Source organism: Oncorhynchus nerka, linkage group LG28 (genome assembly GCF_034236695.1).
Source record: "Oncorhynchus nerka isolate Pitt River linkage group LG28, Oner_Uvic_2.0, whole genome shotgun sequence".
Taxonomy (NCBI): domain Eukaryota; kingdom Metazoa; phylum Chordata; class Actinopteri; order Salmoniformes; family Salmonidae; genus Oncorhynchus; species Oncorhynchus nerka.
Window position 1 is genome coordinate 68,374,336 of NC_088423.1, and position 19,070 is coordinate 68,393,405.

Consider the following 19,070-nt stretch of genomic DNA (forward strand, 5'->3'; position numbering starts at 1 on the left):
AACATTTGCTATCTAACTGAGAGTCTCCTCATTGAAAACATCCGAAGTTCTTCAAAGGTAAATGATTTATTTGAATGTTTTTCTGGTTTTTGTGAAAATGTTGCCTGCTGATGCTAACGCTAAATGCTAATGCTAAATGCTAACGCTAAATGCTAAATGCTAGTTTTGCTATGGTTGAGAAGCATATTTTTGAAAATCTGAGATGACAGTGTTGTTAACAAAAGGCTAAGCTTGAGAGCTAGCATATTGATTTCATTTCATTTGCGATTTTCATGAATAGTTAACGTTGTGTTATGCTAATGAGCTTGCGGATAGATTTACACAATCCTGGATACAGGTTTTTTTAGTAGCTAAACGTGACGCACAAAATGGATCGATTTCTCCTAAACAAATAATCTTTCAGGAAAAACGGAACATTTGCTATCTAACTGAGAGTCTCCTCAGTGAAAACATCCGAAGTTCTTCAAAGGTAAATGATTTTATTTGAATGGTTTTCTGTTTTTTGTGAAAATGTTGCCTTCTGAATGCTAACGCTAAATGCTAATGCTAGCTATCAATAGCTATCAATACTGTTACACAAATGCTAGTTTTGCTATGGTTGAGAAGCATATTTTTGAAAATCTGAGATGACAGTGTTGTTAACAAAAGGCTAAGCTTGAGAGCTAGCATATTGATTTCATTTCATTTGCGATTTTCATGAATAGTTAACATTGCGTTATGGTAATGAGCTTGAGGCTGTATTCACGATCCCGGATCCGGGATGGCTCGCCGCAAGAAGTTAAGAACATCCAATAGTCAAAGGTTAATGAAATATAAATGGTATAGAGGGAAATAGTCCTATAATAACTACAACCTAAAACTTCTTACCTGGGAATATTGAAGACTCATGTTAAAAGGAACCACCAGCTTTCATATGTTCTCATGTTCTGAGCAAGGAACTGAAACGTTAGCTTTCTTACATAGCACAAATTGCACTTTTACGTTCTTCTCCAACACTTTGTTTTTGCATTATTCAAACCAAATTGAACATGTTTCATTATCTACTTGAGGCTAAATTGATTTTATTGATGTATTATATTAATTTAAAATAAGTGTTAATTCAGTATTGTTGTAATTGTCATTATTACAAATACATCTCTTTTTTTTTTTTTAAATCGGCAGATTAATCGGCATCGACCTTTTTGGGCCTCCAATAATCGGTATCGGTGTTGAAAAATCATAATCGGTCGACCTCTAGTATGTATGTATGTATGTATGTATGTATGAGTATTGAGACCTGAGACGGTGAGGCGAGCCCCGGCACTGTGCTTTACTCCTGCACTGTTGTGGGCCACACAGCAAAACACACCACTATCCTCCTGACGCAGACCTGTGATCTGCAGAACACCAGTGGGGAGCAGGGTATACCTGCCAGAGAGAAGGAATGGGAGGAGGGTGGGAGAGAGAGAGGGTGGGGGAGGGAGGGCAGAGGGAGAAAGTGAAAGAGAGAGAGGGAGGGGGAGAAGAGAGAGAGAGGGAGAGAAAAAGAAAGAGAATCAAGGGAGTAGATCATTGTTTGCTTGATTAAGTGTGTTTACACATGCAACGTAAACTCAATTTCAAACAGCTAGACAGACACAAGGGACACTGGATTCCAGGTGGTGTTGATCTGAGCTTAGTGAGGTTTGGCTGGGTAACAGGTAAGTGAAGGTTGTGAAACTGCTACAGTGAATGTGTTAACAGCCAGAGTTCTGTGTGCAGGTACAGTAGACCTACAGTAGTTGGTAGGCACAGCCGAGGTGATTAACACAGAGGAACCCTACTTTACTGTACCTCTCATCCTTAGTGTCCACGGAGCGGCCATCTTTCTCCCAGCTGATGGCAGGCTCAGGCAGGCCGTGAATCTGGCACTGGAACCGCCCCATGCCTGCCTCCTCCGCACGCACTGACCGCGGCTGGACATGGAACTCCGTCATCGCTGGAGAGAAAGGGGAGATGCAGCGGTCAATTCAATGTTTGAAAATGTTTTTTTTTTTTTAAAGCGTCTTTCGTATAGGCCTACAGTAAATACTCCTGCCATGTACAGTACCAGCGTACTAATGTCCTAAACTCAGTGGCACACCAGCCCAGTTAATCAACCAATTACCAGGGAGGTATTACCTACAGTTATTTTTATACCGCACTCGAAGGCAATTAACTTGTTGGCAAAAAAAAAAGATTCAAAAAAGTAAATAATGTCTCCATCTTTCAGTGGAATGAGTCATAATCCAGTGGCTTTATCTAAAGCAACACTGGGCGGCTCTTAACCTTGAGCAGACATATTGCATTAATATTAACCAAATGAGCAGACGAGACTGCAGTCTGACCAGGGCAGGGAGCTGCCATGTGGTTAGGTAATTACCTGTGTTCTGCTGTCAGCAACCACTGTGCAGGGAACCCTAGTGATCATTACCTCTAGTTCTAGGGGGAAAGCCTGTGCTTGGATAATCTGGCACCCATCAGTGACAATGAGTAAATGAAAGGTTCCTAGTTAGCCGTGACACTGAGTAAATGAGAGGCTCCTAGATCGCTTCGGCTCATATGCTATGCTATGCTAACAAACACAGCTGGGCTCAGAGACAGAGACCTCTGACAACAGCTCCATGGATAAAGAGTAAACACTGAACCACTGTAGTGAGTGCTCCATCAGATGGGGAGGGACATTTATATACAAACAATAGGGTTCTGGGGGAGAGTAATGACAGTGTGAGTGGCCAGGCCAGGGCTGCAGATGTACTGTAGTGCTGTGTCCAAACGACGGACAGTCAGCCAGGTCACTTCCTAAACTAGATAAATGAAGTCCAATTAGCACCCTTTTACTGTGCCCAGTGATTAAACAGTATGGTCAAATAGAGGAAGGGGGCAGTTGGGAGAGGACAGTGATGTAGGGAAGGAAGGGGACAGGTGGGAGAGGACAGTGATTTAAGGAAGGAAGGGGGCAGGTGGGAGAGGACAGGGATTTAAGGAAGGAAGGGGGCAGGTGGGAGAGGACAGAGATATAGGAAAGGAAGGGGGCAGGTGGGAGAGGACAGTGGTGTAGGGAATTATATAATTTCACAAAATGTAGCCTAACAGCAGCCTAGGCTAACAGTAGCCTAGGCTAACAGCAGCCTAAGCTAACAGTAGCCTAGGCTAACAGCAGCCTAGGCTAACAGCAGACTAGAATAACAGTAGCCTAGGTTAACAGCAGCCTAAGCTAACAGTAGCCTAGGCTAACAGCAGCCTAAGCTAACAGTAGCCTAGGCTAACAGCAGACTAGAATACCAGTAGCCTAGGCTAACAGCAGCCTAGAATAACAGCGGCCTAGGCTAACAGCAGCCTAGAATAACAGTAGCCTAGGCTAACAGCAGCCTAAACTAACAGTAGCCTAGGCTAACAGCAGACTAGAATACCCGTAGCCTAGGCTAAAAGCAGACTAGAATAACAGCAGCCTAGGCTAACAGCAGACTAGAATAACAGCAGCCTAGGCTAACAGCAGACTAGAATAACAGCAGCCTAGGCTAACAGCAGCAGTGAAAGAGAAGTATGTTAACAAAAAAGTTTTCTGATGAGTGCTTTGCATTGATCTGTGTCAGTGTTGTGGACCGCCTGTAGGTTAATCGCTATTTGAATGGGGGAAAATAGCATTCCGTTGTCAGGGCTAAATGCGCTATGATAGTAAAATGCCTTTTCATGTAAAAAGCAACCCATAACCCATTGCCCATGAGAGAGACAATTAGCTTCAAAATAAAACAATCACTTGTGCGTCCTCAGAACTGTAGACTACATTTACAGTGTGCAACTGTAAACAATGTACTGTTAAAGCCACATGAGGTCTGAAACAGCAGTAGCTAAATTCTAAAGTTAGTTGTTTTATTCAATTAAGCATTTCAAACGTCATGGTATATCCTTGTGTGCGACAACGTAACATGGACAATCACATTTCATTTAGACAAATCTTTTTAATTGTCAAAATACGCAACCCAAAAAAATCTTTTTTTTTTTTTGAAAAGTTAACTCCATTCAGATATCCAGATATTCGATTAACCGTGCTCATTCATCCATAATGTAGGGTAGACGCTACTCACATGGATATAGGAGAATAGTATGGGAAGTGACGCATATAATGTATAGCCTAGATTGCATCATATAGGATCCATTCCAATTCCATCTGATTGGATGATTATACAGTGATGCCATACCATTTCATATAATGTAGCCTACCGTAAAGTGCTTTGAAAGATGCTACAGTGTGAGATTCAACATCAAAACCTCTGAAGGTCTCCTGTGTCTTCACGCACTTCAAAAACCACAATACAAACTTGCTTCATGGAACTGACAGTCCAGTCTGGCTCACTCCAATTGTTAACACATAACACACACATAGCCACAGTGAATTTGTTGATCTCCATAGGTGTAAATTGACATTTGGGGAGATCTCACTTTATACATGTAAAATAATAGAACATACTGCAGGTTTATGCTTCAAACAACATCATCTCTGGAAGAGAACATGGCAGAATCCACAAAAACACTTGCGCAGTTACATCCATAATGTGTTTTTCCACTTTCGGCAGCTGCATTTCACATATCAGCTCCCTGTGGAACAAAGCAGTGATGTGGGCTCGGTGCTGTGATGTGGGGGTGGGGTACGCAACACAAACTCAATTAGAGAGAGGCCTGTCTTTTTCTCAGCTCTTCCACCGTCTTCAAGACAAGTGCACTTATTTAAATGTCAACTGTAATTAACTTGGACCAAGCAGGACTTATCTGAACACTCTTAGCATGACAAGAGGCCTAGACCCCCTCCTTGCCCTGTTCATCTGTTCTTTTTCAACTGGTAAATGTATTTAAGCTAAGCTAGAACCCCGCGCGGCTCTACGGATCCCACAGAAAGCTCGCTACGTCCGGAGCGGAACCGCATTCACACAGTCGTTTTTGTAGCGTGTTGTTTTTGTTAGCCCCAATTCCCCGCAAAACAAAGGCGAAGGGAGAGAGTTAGTAAAAAGAGAAAAAAGTCCGAACTGAAATGAGGCCTAGAGAGGGAAAAACATTGATGGCCTTCTGGAAACGTGTAGGACTGAGGAAGAAGATGACGAAGATGTGCTGAAATGTTGCTGGAGCATTGTAAGCCCGTGCTGTACTGTGTCGTCAATTGTGTCGTCAATTAACATTTAATAAGTTGCGTTTCAGTCTAAGCTCTAATGAGAAATGCTGCATTCCCTGTCAAGACTTGACCCTAAAGTCTCCAAATGGATGCATAGAGACCACCGTTCTGATTAAAATTTTACCAAGCTCATTTAGAATTCCTCCAACCCTGACTGCTTGCTCTTCAGAGGTTACATACAATAAAGGACAGGGAGAAATAAGGCTTCTGTAAAGCCCTACACATACTTTCAGTAGCCTAATATTTCTTAATTACTACCAGTACTAGAATGCTATGATTCCTTTGCCTCTGACACTCTTACCCAGCCTGACAAATGTACTGTACAGGCGGCCAACATCTGTTTTGTTTTCCCAGACACACTATACATTTAAACAGCTCATTTTTAACTGAGGCATTTTAGGATTATTGCCTCTCTCAAGGACCCAACTATAATATCCCTATCTGAGACTAGCAACCTTGTGTGGCCACAATGAAATTAGCCTAACCTACTCCAAACGGCAATCTTCGTGGTCAATATTCGTGGGTATATAAAAAAACATTGAACACAATCATGGCTTTGATTTCATCAGATATATGTCCTTGAACCAATTACTTTAAAACCACACACAGACGAAGATAAACGGATAATTGAGTTGCTAATGGAAGCCTGCAGTACCTCGGTCACCCTTCAATTTAAGCTACTCCATGAGAGGGGGCAGCACTGAGCTAGCCTGCTAGAGTAGCTCAAACTGCGTATGCAATGTTTCCAAAAACTCCCTCATGTAGCAAGATGGTGACACGCTGAAATGACACTTCCTGATCTTTAAATGCGCCACTGAGCCCTCAGGTGTTGCTATGTTATTCAGGAACGTGTCAAGACCTGACCCTCAGAGCCTACCTTCTATTGACCCTGTTGACTCATCAGTAGGAAAGATTTGTTTCTCTTTTGGTCCATTCAACAACAGAGCGATACGAACCTTGTTTCAGCAGGATGTTGTATCTATACCTTATGTCATGCCTTATTGGAATGGATTTATTGATAATATCTGTTGGAAAAAAGTTTGGATGTTGCCACACACATACCTACTTGTTAACAAAATTAAGGAAGTTTCCTTTAAAATTATTTATAAATATTATCCTGCCAACCACTATATGAAGAAGTTTAAGGAAAACATCAACTCAAATTGCTCCTTTTGTAACCCAGAAACAGTGTTGCATCTTTTTTGGCATTGTATGCATGTAAGAAAACTGTGGCAAGACATCAGTAGGTTTATGATTGAACACATTTATGAAGATTTTACACTATTGTGGAGAGATGTACTGTTTGGATACTTTACATAAAATAGAACTAAGCTGAAACATTTTTATGTAATTCATTTCATTATTCTTTTGGCCAAATTTCATATACACAAATGTAAATTTACAAATAGAAAACCACATTTTCATACACTACAAAAATAAAAGTATTTTGAGACGGTTAAATGCTCTACTAACAAAAAAGCTGTTAGAATTGTAAGTATATGCATGTCCCTTAAGGTCCTTGTGTAATTGTAATGTGATATTGTACCCCCTAGCCCCGCCCCTAGCTCGATTGTCCATTGTTTGTAATCTATGTATGCTTGTGTTCCCTCATATGCTTTATGTATTGATTTGTTGTTAATAAAAAATAATAAATAAATGCGCCACTGAGCATTCTCATAGGAAACAATGGGGTGATGTCATCGATGGCTTCGTCCATATTTGAGAATCACACCCCAGTGACAGGCTCTTGGATGAAAACACTGTCAAGCCCCTGTGCCTTTACCTTAAAATTAGGCATATCCAGCAGCACAGCTCTGAGCAGAGCCCCTCATTTACTGTAACTAGTTGTACCCTATATCATAATTATCAAATCAAATGTTATTTGTCACATACTTCGTAAACAACAGGTGTAGACTAACAGTGAAATGCTTACCTACGAGCCCTTCCCAAAAATGTAGAGTGAAAAATCGAAAAATAATAGAACAATTATTACACGAGGAACAAATACACAATGAGTAACGATAACTTGGCAATTAAAACTTGGCTATTATATAAATATAAGCAGTGGCCACTGTAATCTAGAGCACTATCAGACTGTACGAGTGTCAGCAGAGGTTCCTGTGTAGAACATTGATTTAAGGAGAGCCTGGAGGCAGTGCGGAGGTGGTGATACATATACGTAGGTGTATTGGAACAGTCAGCCTAGGGAGCTTAGTGAACAGAACACCATCTACAGAAACAGAGAGAGAGGACTGAGCACATCACTGATGTGATTAAAGCAGCTCCCTTTGTTTTCACACATGTATACACAAGCAAGTACGCACACATACACCGATTACACGCTGCTGTTTGTGCGCAGCCCATGGCCAACGCTGTCACAGGCACACAGAGGACACCGAGGCAAAAAGAGAGTGGGATAAGAAAACAAAGAGAGAAAAAAAGAGGGACGATCACCTCCTTATTAAAGAGCTTTCTTTCTGTTGCATCTGTGCCAAGTAGTCATCATGTCTCCTGATCTGGCTGTTGTGTGTCCCCGCAGACACGACCCCCCCCAGAGGCTCCCTGCCCTCAACCCTCATGCATTAAACATGGTGAGGCTGCACATAGAGAGAGAGAAAGAGAAAGAGAGAGAGGCCCACACCTCCGCTCTGCTCCGCACCACCCGCTGCCATCACAGGAACACAGCCTGCTACAAATCCACACTGACACACACACAGACCGGCCACACAGAAACACACAGACGAGAGAAGCATACAGTATTTATACACAACAGAAACACACAGACGAGAGAAGCACACAGTATTTATACACAACAGAAACACACAGACGAGAGAAGCACACAGTATTTATACACAACAGAAACACACAGACGAGAGAAGCACACAGTATTTATACACAACAGAAACACACAGACGAGAGAAGCACACAGTATTTATACACAACAGAAACACACAGACAAGAGAAGCACACAGTATTTATACACAACAGAAACACACAGACGAGAGAAGCACACAGTATTTATACACAACAGAAACACACAGACAAGAGAAGCACACAGTATTTATACACAACAGCACAACACTGCTAGGAGGCTGAGTATAAACCTGGCTATATGAAACACAAACACACACACAGGTTGATCAGCAGTAAGTCAGTGTGGCAGAAGGCCGGCAGTAGCGGCTCTCCAGTCAGCAGTAGACTTGTTTTTATAACCCTTTTTAGGATTCCTCATAGAGTGTTACTCTGGCAAGTGTTCAGAAACCCTAAGACATTATAACAGATCATCCGCTCCTAGTACAGAGCCACAGTGTAAATTAAGCAGATCTAATTATGGGGATAGAAGGCTGAGAGAGGACAGAGATCCATCCATTAAGGAGTGCAGGGGGAGAGGAACGGGATGCTTGGATGCAGCTGGTTTCACAATGACAATCACCACAGGAGTGTGAGGACTGAGAAAGTGACATGGATAGGAAATCAGCGAGCTCCCACAGACCCTGTAATATAACACAGTTGCAGAGTGGGTCAAACCTCTCATTTTATCTCAGCCAGGCAGGGACTCCCCTCGATCCTCCGATTCCTGGAAGAGCCCAAAGGGATTTTTATGGCATTCCACGAAAATACCACGAAACCTGCTCAATGTCAAATGTGATCCAACAATTTCACACAGACTGATGGACACAAGAGTCTGATACAGACGAACAGACAGACAGTCAATAATGGAAAAAGCCAAGATGGAGAGATCTCTTGGGCTTGATTTGATTTAACAGACAAAACACATACATGTGACAACTACATGGATAGTAAAATATAAAATTCCACCTATATGATAAGGCACTTCACGGGTTACACAGTGTCCGTCCCTGTGATGTACAGTACCAGTCAAAGGTTTGGACACACCTACTCATTTGTACTATTTTCTGACATTGTAGAATAATAGTGAAGACATCAAAACTATGAAATAACCAAAAAAGTACTACACAAATCAAAATATATGTTATATATTTTACATAATATATATTTGAGATTCTTTAAAGTAGCACACTCTTGGCATTCTCTCAACGAGCTTAAACCCATTAATTGGAATGTATATTTGTGAAATTTCTTTCCCTCTTAATGCGTTTGAGCCAATCAGTTGTATTGTAACAAGGTATGGGTGGTAAAAGACCAAGTCCATTTTATGGCAAGAACAGCTCAAATAAGCAAAGAGAAACGACAGTCCATCATTACTTTAAGACATGAAGGTAAGTCAATACGGAACATTTCAAGAACATTTCAAGTTTCTTCAAGTGCAGTCGCAAAAACCATCAAACTCTATGATGAAACTGGCTCTCATGAGGACAACCACAGGAAAGGATGACACAGAGTTACCTCTGCTGCAGAGGAGTTACCAGTTCATTAGAGTTACCAGCCTCAGAAATTGCAGCCCAAATAAATGCTTCACAGAGTTCAAGTAACATCTCAACATCAACTGTTTAGAGGAGACTGCGTGTCCTTTGGTCTGATGAGTCCAAATTTGAGATTTTTGGTTCCAACCACCGTGTATTTGTGAGATGCTGAGTAGGTGAACGGATGATCTCTGCATGTGTGGTTCCCACCGTGAAGCATGGAGGAGGAGGTGTGATGGTGTGGGTGTGCATTGCTGGTGACACTGTCAGGGATTTATTTATAAATCAAGGCACACTTAACCAGCATCGCTACCACAGCATTCTGCAGCGCTACACCATCCCATCTGGTTTGCGCTTAGCGGGAATATCATTTGTTTTTCAACAGGACAATGACCCAACACACCTCTAGGCTGAGTGATGGAGTGCTGCATCAGATGACCTGGCCTCCACAATCGCCCGGCCTACACCCAATTGAGATGGTTTGGGATGAGTTGGACCGCAGAGTGAAGGAAAAGCAACCAACAAGTGCTCAGCATATGTGGGAACTCCTTCAAGACTGTTGGAAATGCATTCCAGGTGAAGCTGGTTGAGAGAATGCCAAGAGTGTGCAAAGCTGTCATCAAGGAAAAATGTGGCTACTTATAAAATATATTTGGATTTGTTTTACACTTTTTTGGTCACTACATGATTCTATATGTGTTATTTCATAGTATCCAAACTTTTAACTGGTACTGTGTGTTTCCCCTGGATTGGATGGGATGAGCCGTCCTGATTAATTGTTATAACAGAGTTAACGGTGCCAGAAGAGAGACACACGTCGCTCCCCAGCACTCCCAAACCTCCAGCCTTCCATGTTGTGAGGCTCCATTGAACTCCCATGTTATAATGTTATTGCCCCCCCAACACTCCCCCACCTACCACCCCCACCTCCACTCCCACCTCCCATCCATTCCACCCCCACCACCACCTCAAACCCTCTGGGCCCCCTCAGGCTCTTGGGATCATCAGGCAGGGAGGGCACACGTTGTTCTAGCACTAAAACCTCTTGCTCCTCTCCTCCCAGTAAACCAGTATAATGGTAATGGTGGCCATAAATCATGCAGATGGTATATGATGCAATTCCAGCGTGGAGAGTCACCGCTTCAACATGCATTAAATAGGCAACCTGAAATAGCATTTTCAGCACAGGAACCCTAAAGATAGCATTTTAATGCAGATGTGCTGTTTTATTGGCCCTAGACCCTCCTACCCTCCACCCCGGCCACCACACCGCTGTGATCTGTGATTACTCTGCTGGTCTGTGGCGCGTGTTGATCTCACCGATCTCACCATTTTCTTCTTTTAACGCATTAGCCCATAAACGGTGGGACACGGCAGATTTTGCATAAGCACACGCATCACTCACCCTCACTGTCTCAGGGCTGGGGGCCGCCAGGCTCCTACCCACACACTTTGCAGTAGATGAGAGGCTGAGGATGGAGACCCAATGACACGCAGCGTAGTGTACACACACACACACACACACCTATCTCAGTCCAAAGGTGCTGTCTGCAACTCATTCCAGGGTGCAGTACTTATCAAAGACTGGACCCTCTAATACAGATAGTCACCATGGTAATTAGTTTGTTGTCTTCCTGGCTAGAAGGAGATTGACTCTGTGTTTTTCTCATCCTATCAGTCTACGGTACAGGGCCAATGTGAGTCACTGTCACCTCTCTGTCATTTAGATCAAGTACAACCCAGTTTTTCACCTCAAGTAAAACCCATTTCCCTATAACATCTGTAATGTGTTTTACAATTGGATTTGGTTCCTTGCTGTATGTGGCTTGTCTGAACCGTGCTTCCTCTAGCCTCTTGACGGTGATGTACCTTATTGAGAGGCGCTGTCTGTCCTAAATACGGTTATATTGATGGATTTGCGGGAGCGGGCGCAGTGCACACTATGCTAAATAAAGTTAGATGGATGGGTGTCATTAAACCTGTCATACATGGACACGCCGCAGGTAGCAGCAACGTCAGATACACTCACTACTGATCTATGACAGGACCACCAAAACACACCAGATCTCCTCCCATAGACTCACTACTGATCTATGACAGGGCCACCAAAACACACCAGATCTCCTCCCATAGACTCACTACTGATCTATGACAGGACCACCAAAACACACCAGATCTCCTCCCATAGACTCACTACTGATCTATGACAGGACCACCAAAACACACCAGATCTCCTCCCATAGACTCACTACTGATCTATGACAGGACCACCAAAACACACCAGATGTCTTCCCATAGACTCACTACTGATCGATGGCAGGGCCACCAAAACACACCAGATCTCCTCCCATAGACTCACTACTGATCTATGGCAGGGCCACCAAAACACTCCAGATCTCCTCCCATAGACTCACTACTGATCTATGACAGGGCCACCAAAACACACCAGATCTCCTCCCATAGACCCTCATTATAGAGCAGGGAACTTGGAGACTGGGATGCTCAGCTCTTAGCCTACACACAGAGAGAGTCTAGTCTATATCTACTGAGGAGTCTATTTCTAGTCTGTTTCAACTAGTCTATTTCTCCCTAAGCACAACCAAATATGAGATGATTAGACCTCTTCATAAAAGACATCCCAAACAGCCACACAGTCGCAAGGCCGTGGGTATACACACCAAAGGCTTTGTGTTTGAAGGGTTAGTGTGTCTTCATCCTTCTGTAGACGCCGTTGAACAGAAGAAGAGGCCAGCGATGCTCATCTCTTGTTAAGGATCTCTAGTGTCATAGTTTCATGTGAACATAAAGGCATGGTGGTGACTGAAGGACAAAAACACCACCGCCACAGAGCAGCTAATTAGCGCATTATTGGGACTACATGTCTTTGAAAAGGACATATAAAGATAAGACCTTTTTCATATTGTAAACAGCAACTATGGCTGAGGCCTCAGAGTGCTCTGTGCTAGTATCCAGAGCTATACATTAGTAGCTGGAAGAGAAGAGAGGAAGATAGCGAGGTCATTAGGAGACAACCATAAAGGCTTTGTTCTGATGAAATGGAGCCAGCCAGAGAGGCTGCTGGGAAAGCCATGTCACTCATTATGTAACCTAACGTAGCAGACGTAAAAATACTGTTTTTCAGGGGAAATTGAAGTTAGGTTGAAAATACTGTATCCTTGAAAACCAGAAACTTACACTTTCTGACCACCCCACAGAGATGGCTCATTACGTGATCTGCCTGTTGTAGTGAAGTGAGGGCGCTGGCCCCCCTAGCCCTCCCTGGCCTCTCCACCCAGGGACAAAGAGTGGTGCGACTCTGGGCCCCACAGCAGCCCTGGCCCCAACCCTAAGAGAAGGCCCTTCTCTCTCTCTCTCACTCTGTCTCTCTCTCCCTACCTCTTTTTCACTATCTCTCTCTCCTAAGACTGAGCCTCTCAACATACATAAGCATGCAGGCCTAATTAAAGTGGGGCCCATTAAAACACAACAGATGGTGAAAATTAAGAGATTATTTAAATGACTACGACAGAAAAGACAGGGGAGGAGAAAAGCGAGGGAGGTAGAAAAGCGAGGGAGGTAGAAAAGCGAGGGAGGTAGAAAAGTAGAAAAATAGAAGGCGGGCGCAAGCAAAGTCGCGTACCATTACAAATGAATTAGCAGCGTTTTTCCACTGTTGATGCAGTCATTGTTCATATTTTGTGCATACAAAATAGCGTCATTAGTAGATGCTTACGGGCACTTTGGCGCAAAATGCAACAAAGGCGAGCCTTGATGTGCGAGAATAAAAAAACCCCAGAGAGGGCCGTTTGTTTTAATAATTGACTAGCCAGAGATATGCATGCTCATTAAGTCACTTCAAACACTGTCGTTAATAACCACACAGAGCCCATATGAGTGGCAGTGACTAACATGCTTAGAGTGGGCTGAGGCATCCCTCACCGTGGCCAAGCTCTCACTGTGTGTGTATGTTTGTGTGTGTGGCAACAGGAGCCCCTGTCTTCCCAGGTTGAATCCCCTCACCCTGCATGTCATCCACAACATAAAATAGTACGGCACAACATAACACATCAGAATACAACAGAGTAGACCAGACCAGAGGCACAACGGCTCTCAGAAAGCTAGGCCGCTGCCACTGACACTCATTTAATATCTCATTAGCTTTGCATCACACCAAGGCCTCGCCTCCCCACCCTGGCTTCAGAGGAACCCTCTTCATTCCACTGTGGAACACAGGGGAGAACAGAGAGACGTGTTTGTGTTCACATTCAGGCTTCGTAACTAAATAAATCACCCGGTTACCCTGTGGATGCCTCGGCGCAGTGACAGAGAGGAGATGCATCTTTCAAAAAGATAAAAGTCCTCCAACAAAGTTTGGAACTTCCTAGTTCTGTTGGGAGTGTTTACAGGGCAGCTTGTGGTCACAACGCCTCTGTCAGTTGGGTTAACACCGCCACCTGTTGAGGTGGTGTGGGACAATGACACACTTTACTTCCACTGTATCTTCACCACATACGTTTCTTTCCACGTAGCCTAAACTGGGACACAACATGGCCCATTCAAAACCTATTATCCTGGGTATGTAACAAAAATAACCAAGAGGGCTTTCAGCTGGGACACACAGGCAACACTAGTTTACTCCCATTCTATTGGGGCCTGGAATTCTCCACTTGAAAGAACCTGATCTCCTCTTAACCTGTCCCCTCTCAGGGTGGCCCCCCTGCCAAATGACCCCCTCATTAAAGGCTTTGCACTGGGGATGGCTTCGGATGCAGCATGCCGATCTGGCTTTGACGGCCCACAGTCTCACTGGCTTGTCATTTCAAACCACCTTCTCCCTCTCAGCATCAACACTGGGGCTGTAGAGAGGGACTCTGGTGTTAATGGGGTTGTCCCGGGAAAGAATATGGCAGGAGCGCGTCGAGACACAGTGGATGAGGTACAGAGGGGGACACAGTGGATGAGGTACAGAGGGGGACACAGTGGATGAGGTAGGATGATGAAAGACAAACATTTTCACATTGAATGGCAATTTAATTACGCCACTATTATGCACATCCATGTCTTCAGGTTGGCCTTTTCACAGTTTTAATAATTAAATCACGCATCCCCCCTCGTAAAACAATAGGCTCAACAAGCCATCCATCTCACTCAACCGTCAAAGCCATTTTCACTTATTATATTTCCCCTCATGTAGTCCATCCATTCATTCACGGGGGGCTATACTGAGCCATAACTAATGTACCTTAAAATAGATTTCCACTATCTCGTCTTACGGACAGAAAATAATTTCAGCACCTGATGTTGGTGGAGAGAAGCTATACATCCACGCTGACATTCTCCTGTTGCCTAGGGCCACATATCTAATCAATATCACCAATAGTAGTTGATGCAACTGGCTGTTATGAATTAAATGAGATGCGCGCTCTCTCTCTCTCTCATCTTCCTGTCATTTCATTCACCTCCTCGCCAAGGAAGCTTTTCTGTTTTTTTCCAATGAGGAAAAACCTGCCTCTTAAAGTGCCATTTTCTTTCTTAGTTTCCTTTCATGTGAAGCTTGAAATATCGAAAATGCTTACTGACATCTGGGGTGAAATACCATTTATATTCAAATGGAAATGCCATTAGTTCTTTCCTTGGATTTTATTCTCCTTGTCGTTTTGTCACCCCAGAAATAAAAAAGATACATTTGGTGCTGGCTATACAGGCCCAGTTTTGATGGACATTTGGCATCACAATCCTCCTCAGCCAAACAGCCATTACTTCCCCCTCATTAGAGAGTAACTGTTGAGGCCCATTCTTTCTTAGGGCCACAGACGGGATAAATATCTGATTCTCAATGTTTGTGGTCAGCAGATCAGCCTAAACACTAGTCTATTTTCACAAATTGGCAGAGGAAGTTTATAAAATGACCTTTATAAAATAGGAGTGCGATACCCTACTGTATGTATGAGAGTTGGTGTCATAGAGCTTGTTCCAGTGTTAGTGTGGTGGCAGTGAACTTGACAGTGGGCCTGGGGCCGGTGGGTCGGTGTGAGGAGGGAGTGTGAATAGGAGGTGACGGATGGCCCCACATCTGGCACTCCCACGTCCCCTATGAAAGGAGTCTTGGCCTGGGCAGGACGGCCCCAGCGCGCTCCACTGCACTTCACAGGATCATGCATATTTGGGACCCCAACATGGTGGTGTAAATCACTGCCCCCCACCAACACACATGCACGCCCAGCATGACACACACACACACACACACACACACACACACACACACACACACACACTTACATGCTAGCGCACAAACACAATAGATGGTACCATTAGGAATCTAAAGCTCTTGGCTCTGAGAGGGGAGGTCCACTGCTTCCCCCCTGAGTGACTACTGGCCCAATGTTGGCAATAGCCGTGTGTCATTGCCACCGTCACTGTTAGGGAGGGTCGCACCCTTGCACCCAACAAGCATGAAGATTAAATATATTTTGGCTCATACTCTTACTGCCTTCACCATCTGTTAGTGGAGCCGTCCAACTGGTCCATGTGTTGGATGGAACCGCCACACAGACCAGACAGTGATGCAACCAGCCAGGTAAACAGGGTATACCTAATGCATGACTTGAAGTGTTGTTGTGTTGTAGTGACTAATGGCCATCAACCTGGACGGCACTCTGTGATGAGACCAGAGAAAATCACAGAGATCACAGTTCATGGGAGAATTGTTTGTTTATTTGTTTCTCCCTCTCTCCTCCAACCCAAGCCACCCAGCCCCTACGCCGTCACAATCTCTCCCACTACTCTCTCCTCTTCTATCCTATCATCTATCCCTTCTGCTAAATCATTCTCCCTCCTGTCTCCTGGTTCTGCCTCTTCAACCCTACCCTCCTCCCTTTCAGCCTCCTTTGACTCCCACTGTTCCATTTCCTTCCAGCCGCCTCGACCCTCCCCATCTGCTCTATGGCTGAGAGACCCACTGCATGCTCACAGAACATGGCTGTGGGCAGCTAAGCGAAAACAGAGGACAACCTCTCTTCTGGGGGACATTCTTCCACTCCCTCCTGTCTACCTTCTCTTCTTCTGTATCCGTTGCTAAAGCTGCTTTCTATCACTCTAAATTCCAAGCCTCTACCTCCAACCCTGGGAAACTCTTTTCCACCTTCTCCTCCCTCCCCCTTCGAAAAAAAGAGGTTCACCCAGCCTATAGAGTCCACTGTTCCTACACCTTGACCTCTGAACTACCCTACACCGTGACCTCTGTCTCCCCACTAATTGTGCGACTAGTGACGTCCAGCCGGGCCGACGACCTGCCCATTTGACTCCATCCCCTCTTCCCTTCTCCAGAGACCTCCCATTCGTCACTTCCCTCAGCAACTCATCCCTGACCACTGGCTGCATCCCCTTTGACTTTAAGATGGCCAGTCGCTCCCCTCCTCAAGAAACCGACACATGCTGTCTCTGATCAACTCTCTCGCTATCTCTCACAGAACAATCTTCTTGACCCTAACCAGTCAAGACGGGTCAATCAACCGAGACTGCTCTTCTCTGTGTTACGGAGGCTCTCCACACTGCCAAAGCAGTTGGCTCTCTCTCCTCTGTTCTTATTCTCCCAGATCTATCCGCTGCCTTCGACACCGTGAACTATCCATGAACCCTCCTCTCCACCCTCTCAGGGTTGGACGTATCAGGATCTGCACAGTTCCTAATCTAGGCCCTATCCCGTCTGGACTACTGTACCTCTCTGTCGGCTGGGCTCCCTGCTTGTGCCATCAAACCACTGCAGCCCGTTTGGTGTTCAACCTTCCCAAGTTGTCCCATGTCAACCCACTCCTACATACACTCCACTGGCTTCCAGTCGAAGCTTACATCCACTACAAGCCCATGGGCGCTTGCCTACGGAGCAGCCAGGGGAACTGCCCCTCCCTACCTTCAAGCCTACACCTCAACCCGAGCACTCAGTTCTGCCACCTCTGGTCTCTTGGCCGCCCCTTCTCTGTCCTGGCACCCCATTGGTGGAACGAGCTTCCCACTGATGCTAGGACAGAAGAGTCCAAGTCCATCTTCCCGAAAACGTCTGAAACTCTACCTCTTCAAAGAAGCAACATCTCAGTCTTACCCCCCCCCCCTCCTACTAGCTCTGACTTTGCTGACAACTTCTTTATTGAGGAACAATTGACTTAATACAACTGTGATATGTGGTTGTCTCACCTAGCTATTTTAAGATGAATGCACCAACTGTAAGTGGCTCTGTATAAGAGCGTCTGCTAAATGACTCAAATGTAAAGGTAATATGTAGATTAGGTGCTGTGTTGTGTTGGTTCCTGTCAATGTTAAAGCAGAGCTTCACAGAGCGAGGCCCTGCCTGCCTCACAGCCACAATTTATTTCCCTCCTGCACTGATTAAACTCTTCATCCATATTCATGGCTGCCCTCCGCTCTGAGACGAATCAGGGAGAAGATGAAGGGATGAATAAAGGATTGACCGAGGCAGGGGAAAGAACGAGCAGAGGGAGAGAAAAAACAGGGGAATATATACATTTACCTGTGTATAAAAAAAATGATTTCATTATGTAGGTCTTATCAACCCACAACCCAAGCAGGAGGAGAAGCATTATGTAGGTCTTATCAACCCACAACCCAAGCAGGAGGAGAAGAATTATGTAGGTCTTATCAACCCACAACCCAAGCAGGAGGAGAAGCATTATGTAGTTCTTATCAACCCACAACCCAAGCAGGAGGAGAAGCATTATGTAGGTCTTATCAACCCACAACCCAAGCAGGAGGAGAAGCATTATGTAGTTCTTATCAACCCACAACCCAAGCAGGAGGAGAAGCATTATGTAGGTCTTATCAACCCACAACCCAAGCAGGAGGAGGAGAAGCATTATGTAGGTCTTATCAACCCACAACCCAAGCAGGAGGAGAAGCATTATGTAGGTCTTATCAACCCACAACCCAAGCAAGAGGAGGAGAAGCATTATGTAGGTCTTATCAACCCACAACCCAAGCAGCAGGAGGAGAAGCATTATGTAGGTCTTATCAACCCACAACCCAAGCAGGAGGAGAAGCATTATGTAGTTCTTATCAACCCACAACCCAAGCAGGAGGAGAAGCATTATGTAGGTCGTATCAACCCACAACCCAAGCAGGAGGAGAAGCATTATGTAGGTCTTATCAACCCACAACCCAAGCAGGAGGAGAAGCATTATGTAGGTCTTATCAACCCACAACCCAAGCAGGAGGAGGAGAAGCATTATGTAGGTCTTATCAACCCACAACCCAAGCAGGAGGAAGAGAAGCATTATGTAGGTCTTATCAACCCACAACCCAAGCAGGAGGAGAAGCATTATGTAGGTCTTATCAACCCACAACCCAAGCAGGAGGAGGAGAAGCATTATGTAGGTCTTATCAACCCACAACCCAAGCAGGAGGAGGAGAAGCATTATGTAGGTCTTATCAACCCACAACCCAAGCAGGAGGAGGAGAAGCATTATGTAGGTCTTATCAACCCACAACCCAAGCAGGAGGAGGAGAAGCAT

General features: G+C 44.7%; 1 protein-coding gene across 1 annotated transcript in view; it reads right to left on the minus strand.

Annotated features, from left to right (window-relative positions):
• The window catches only part of LOC115118725 (immunoglobulin superfamily DCC subclass member 3-like), a 144,977-nt gene that overhangs the window by 42,098 nt on the left and 83,809 nt on the right, over positions 1-19,070 (minus strand). The window contains exons 3-4 of the mRNA XM_065013047.1: positions 1,813-1,957; positions 1,277-1,407 (exon numbers count right to left, since the gene is read on the minus strand). Coding sequence (XP_064869119.1) covers positions 1,277-1,407; positions 1,813-1,957 — 276 coding nt within the window. The remainder of the gene's footprint in view (positions 1-1,276; positions 1,408-1,812; positions 1,958-19,070) is intronic.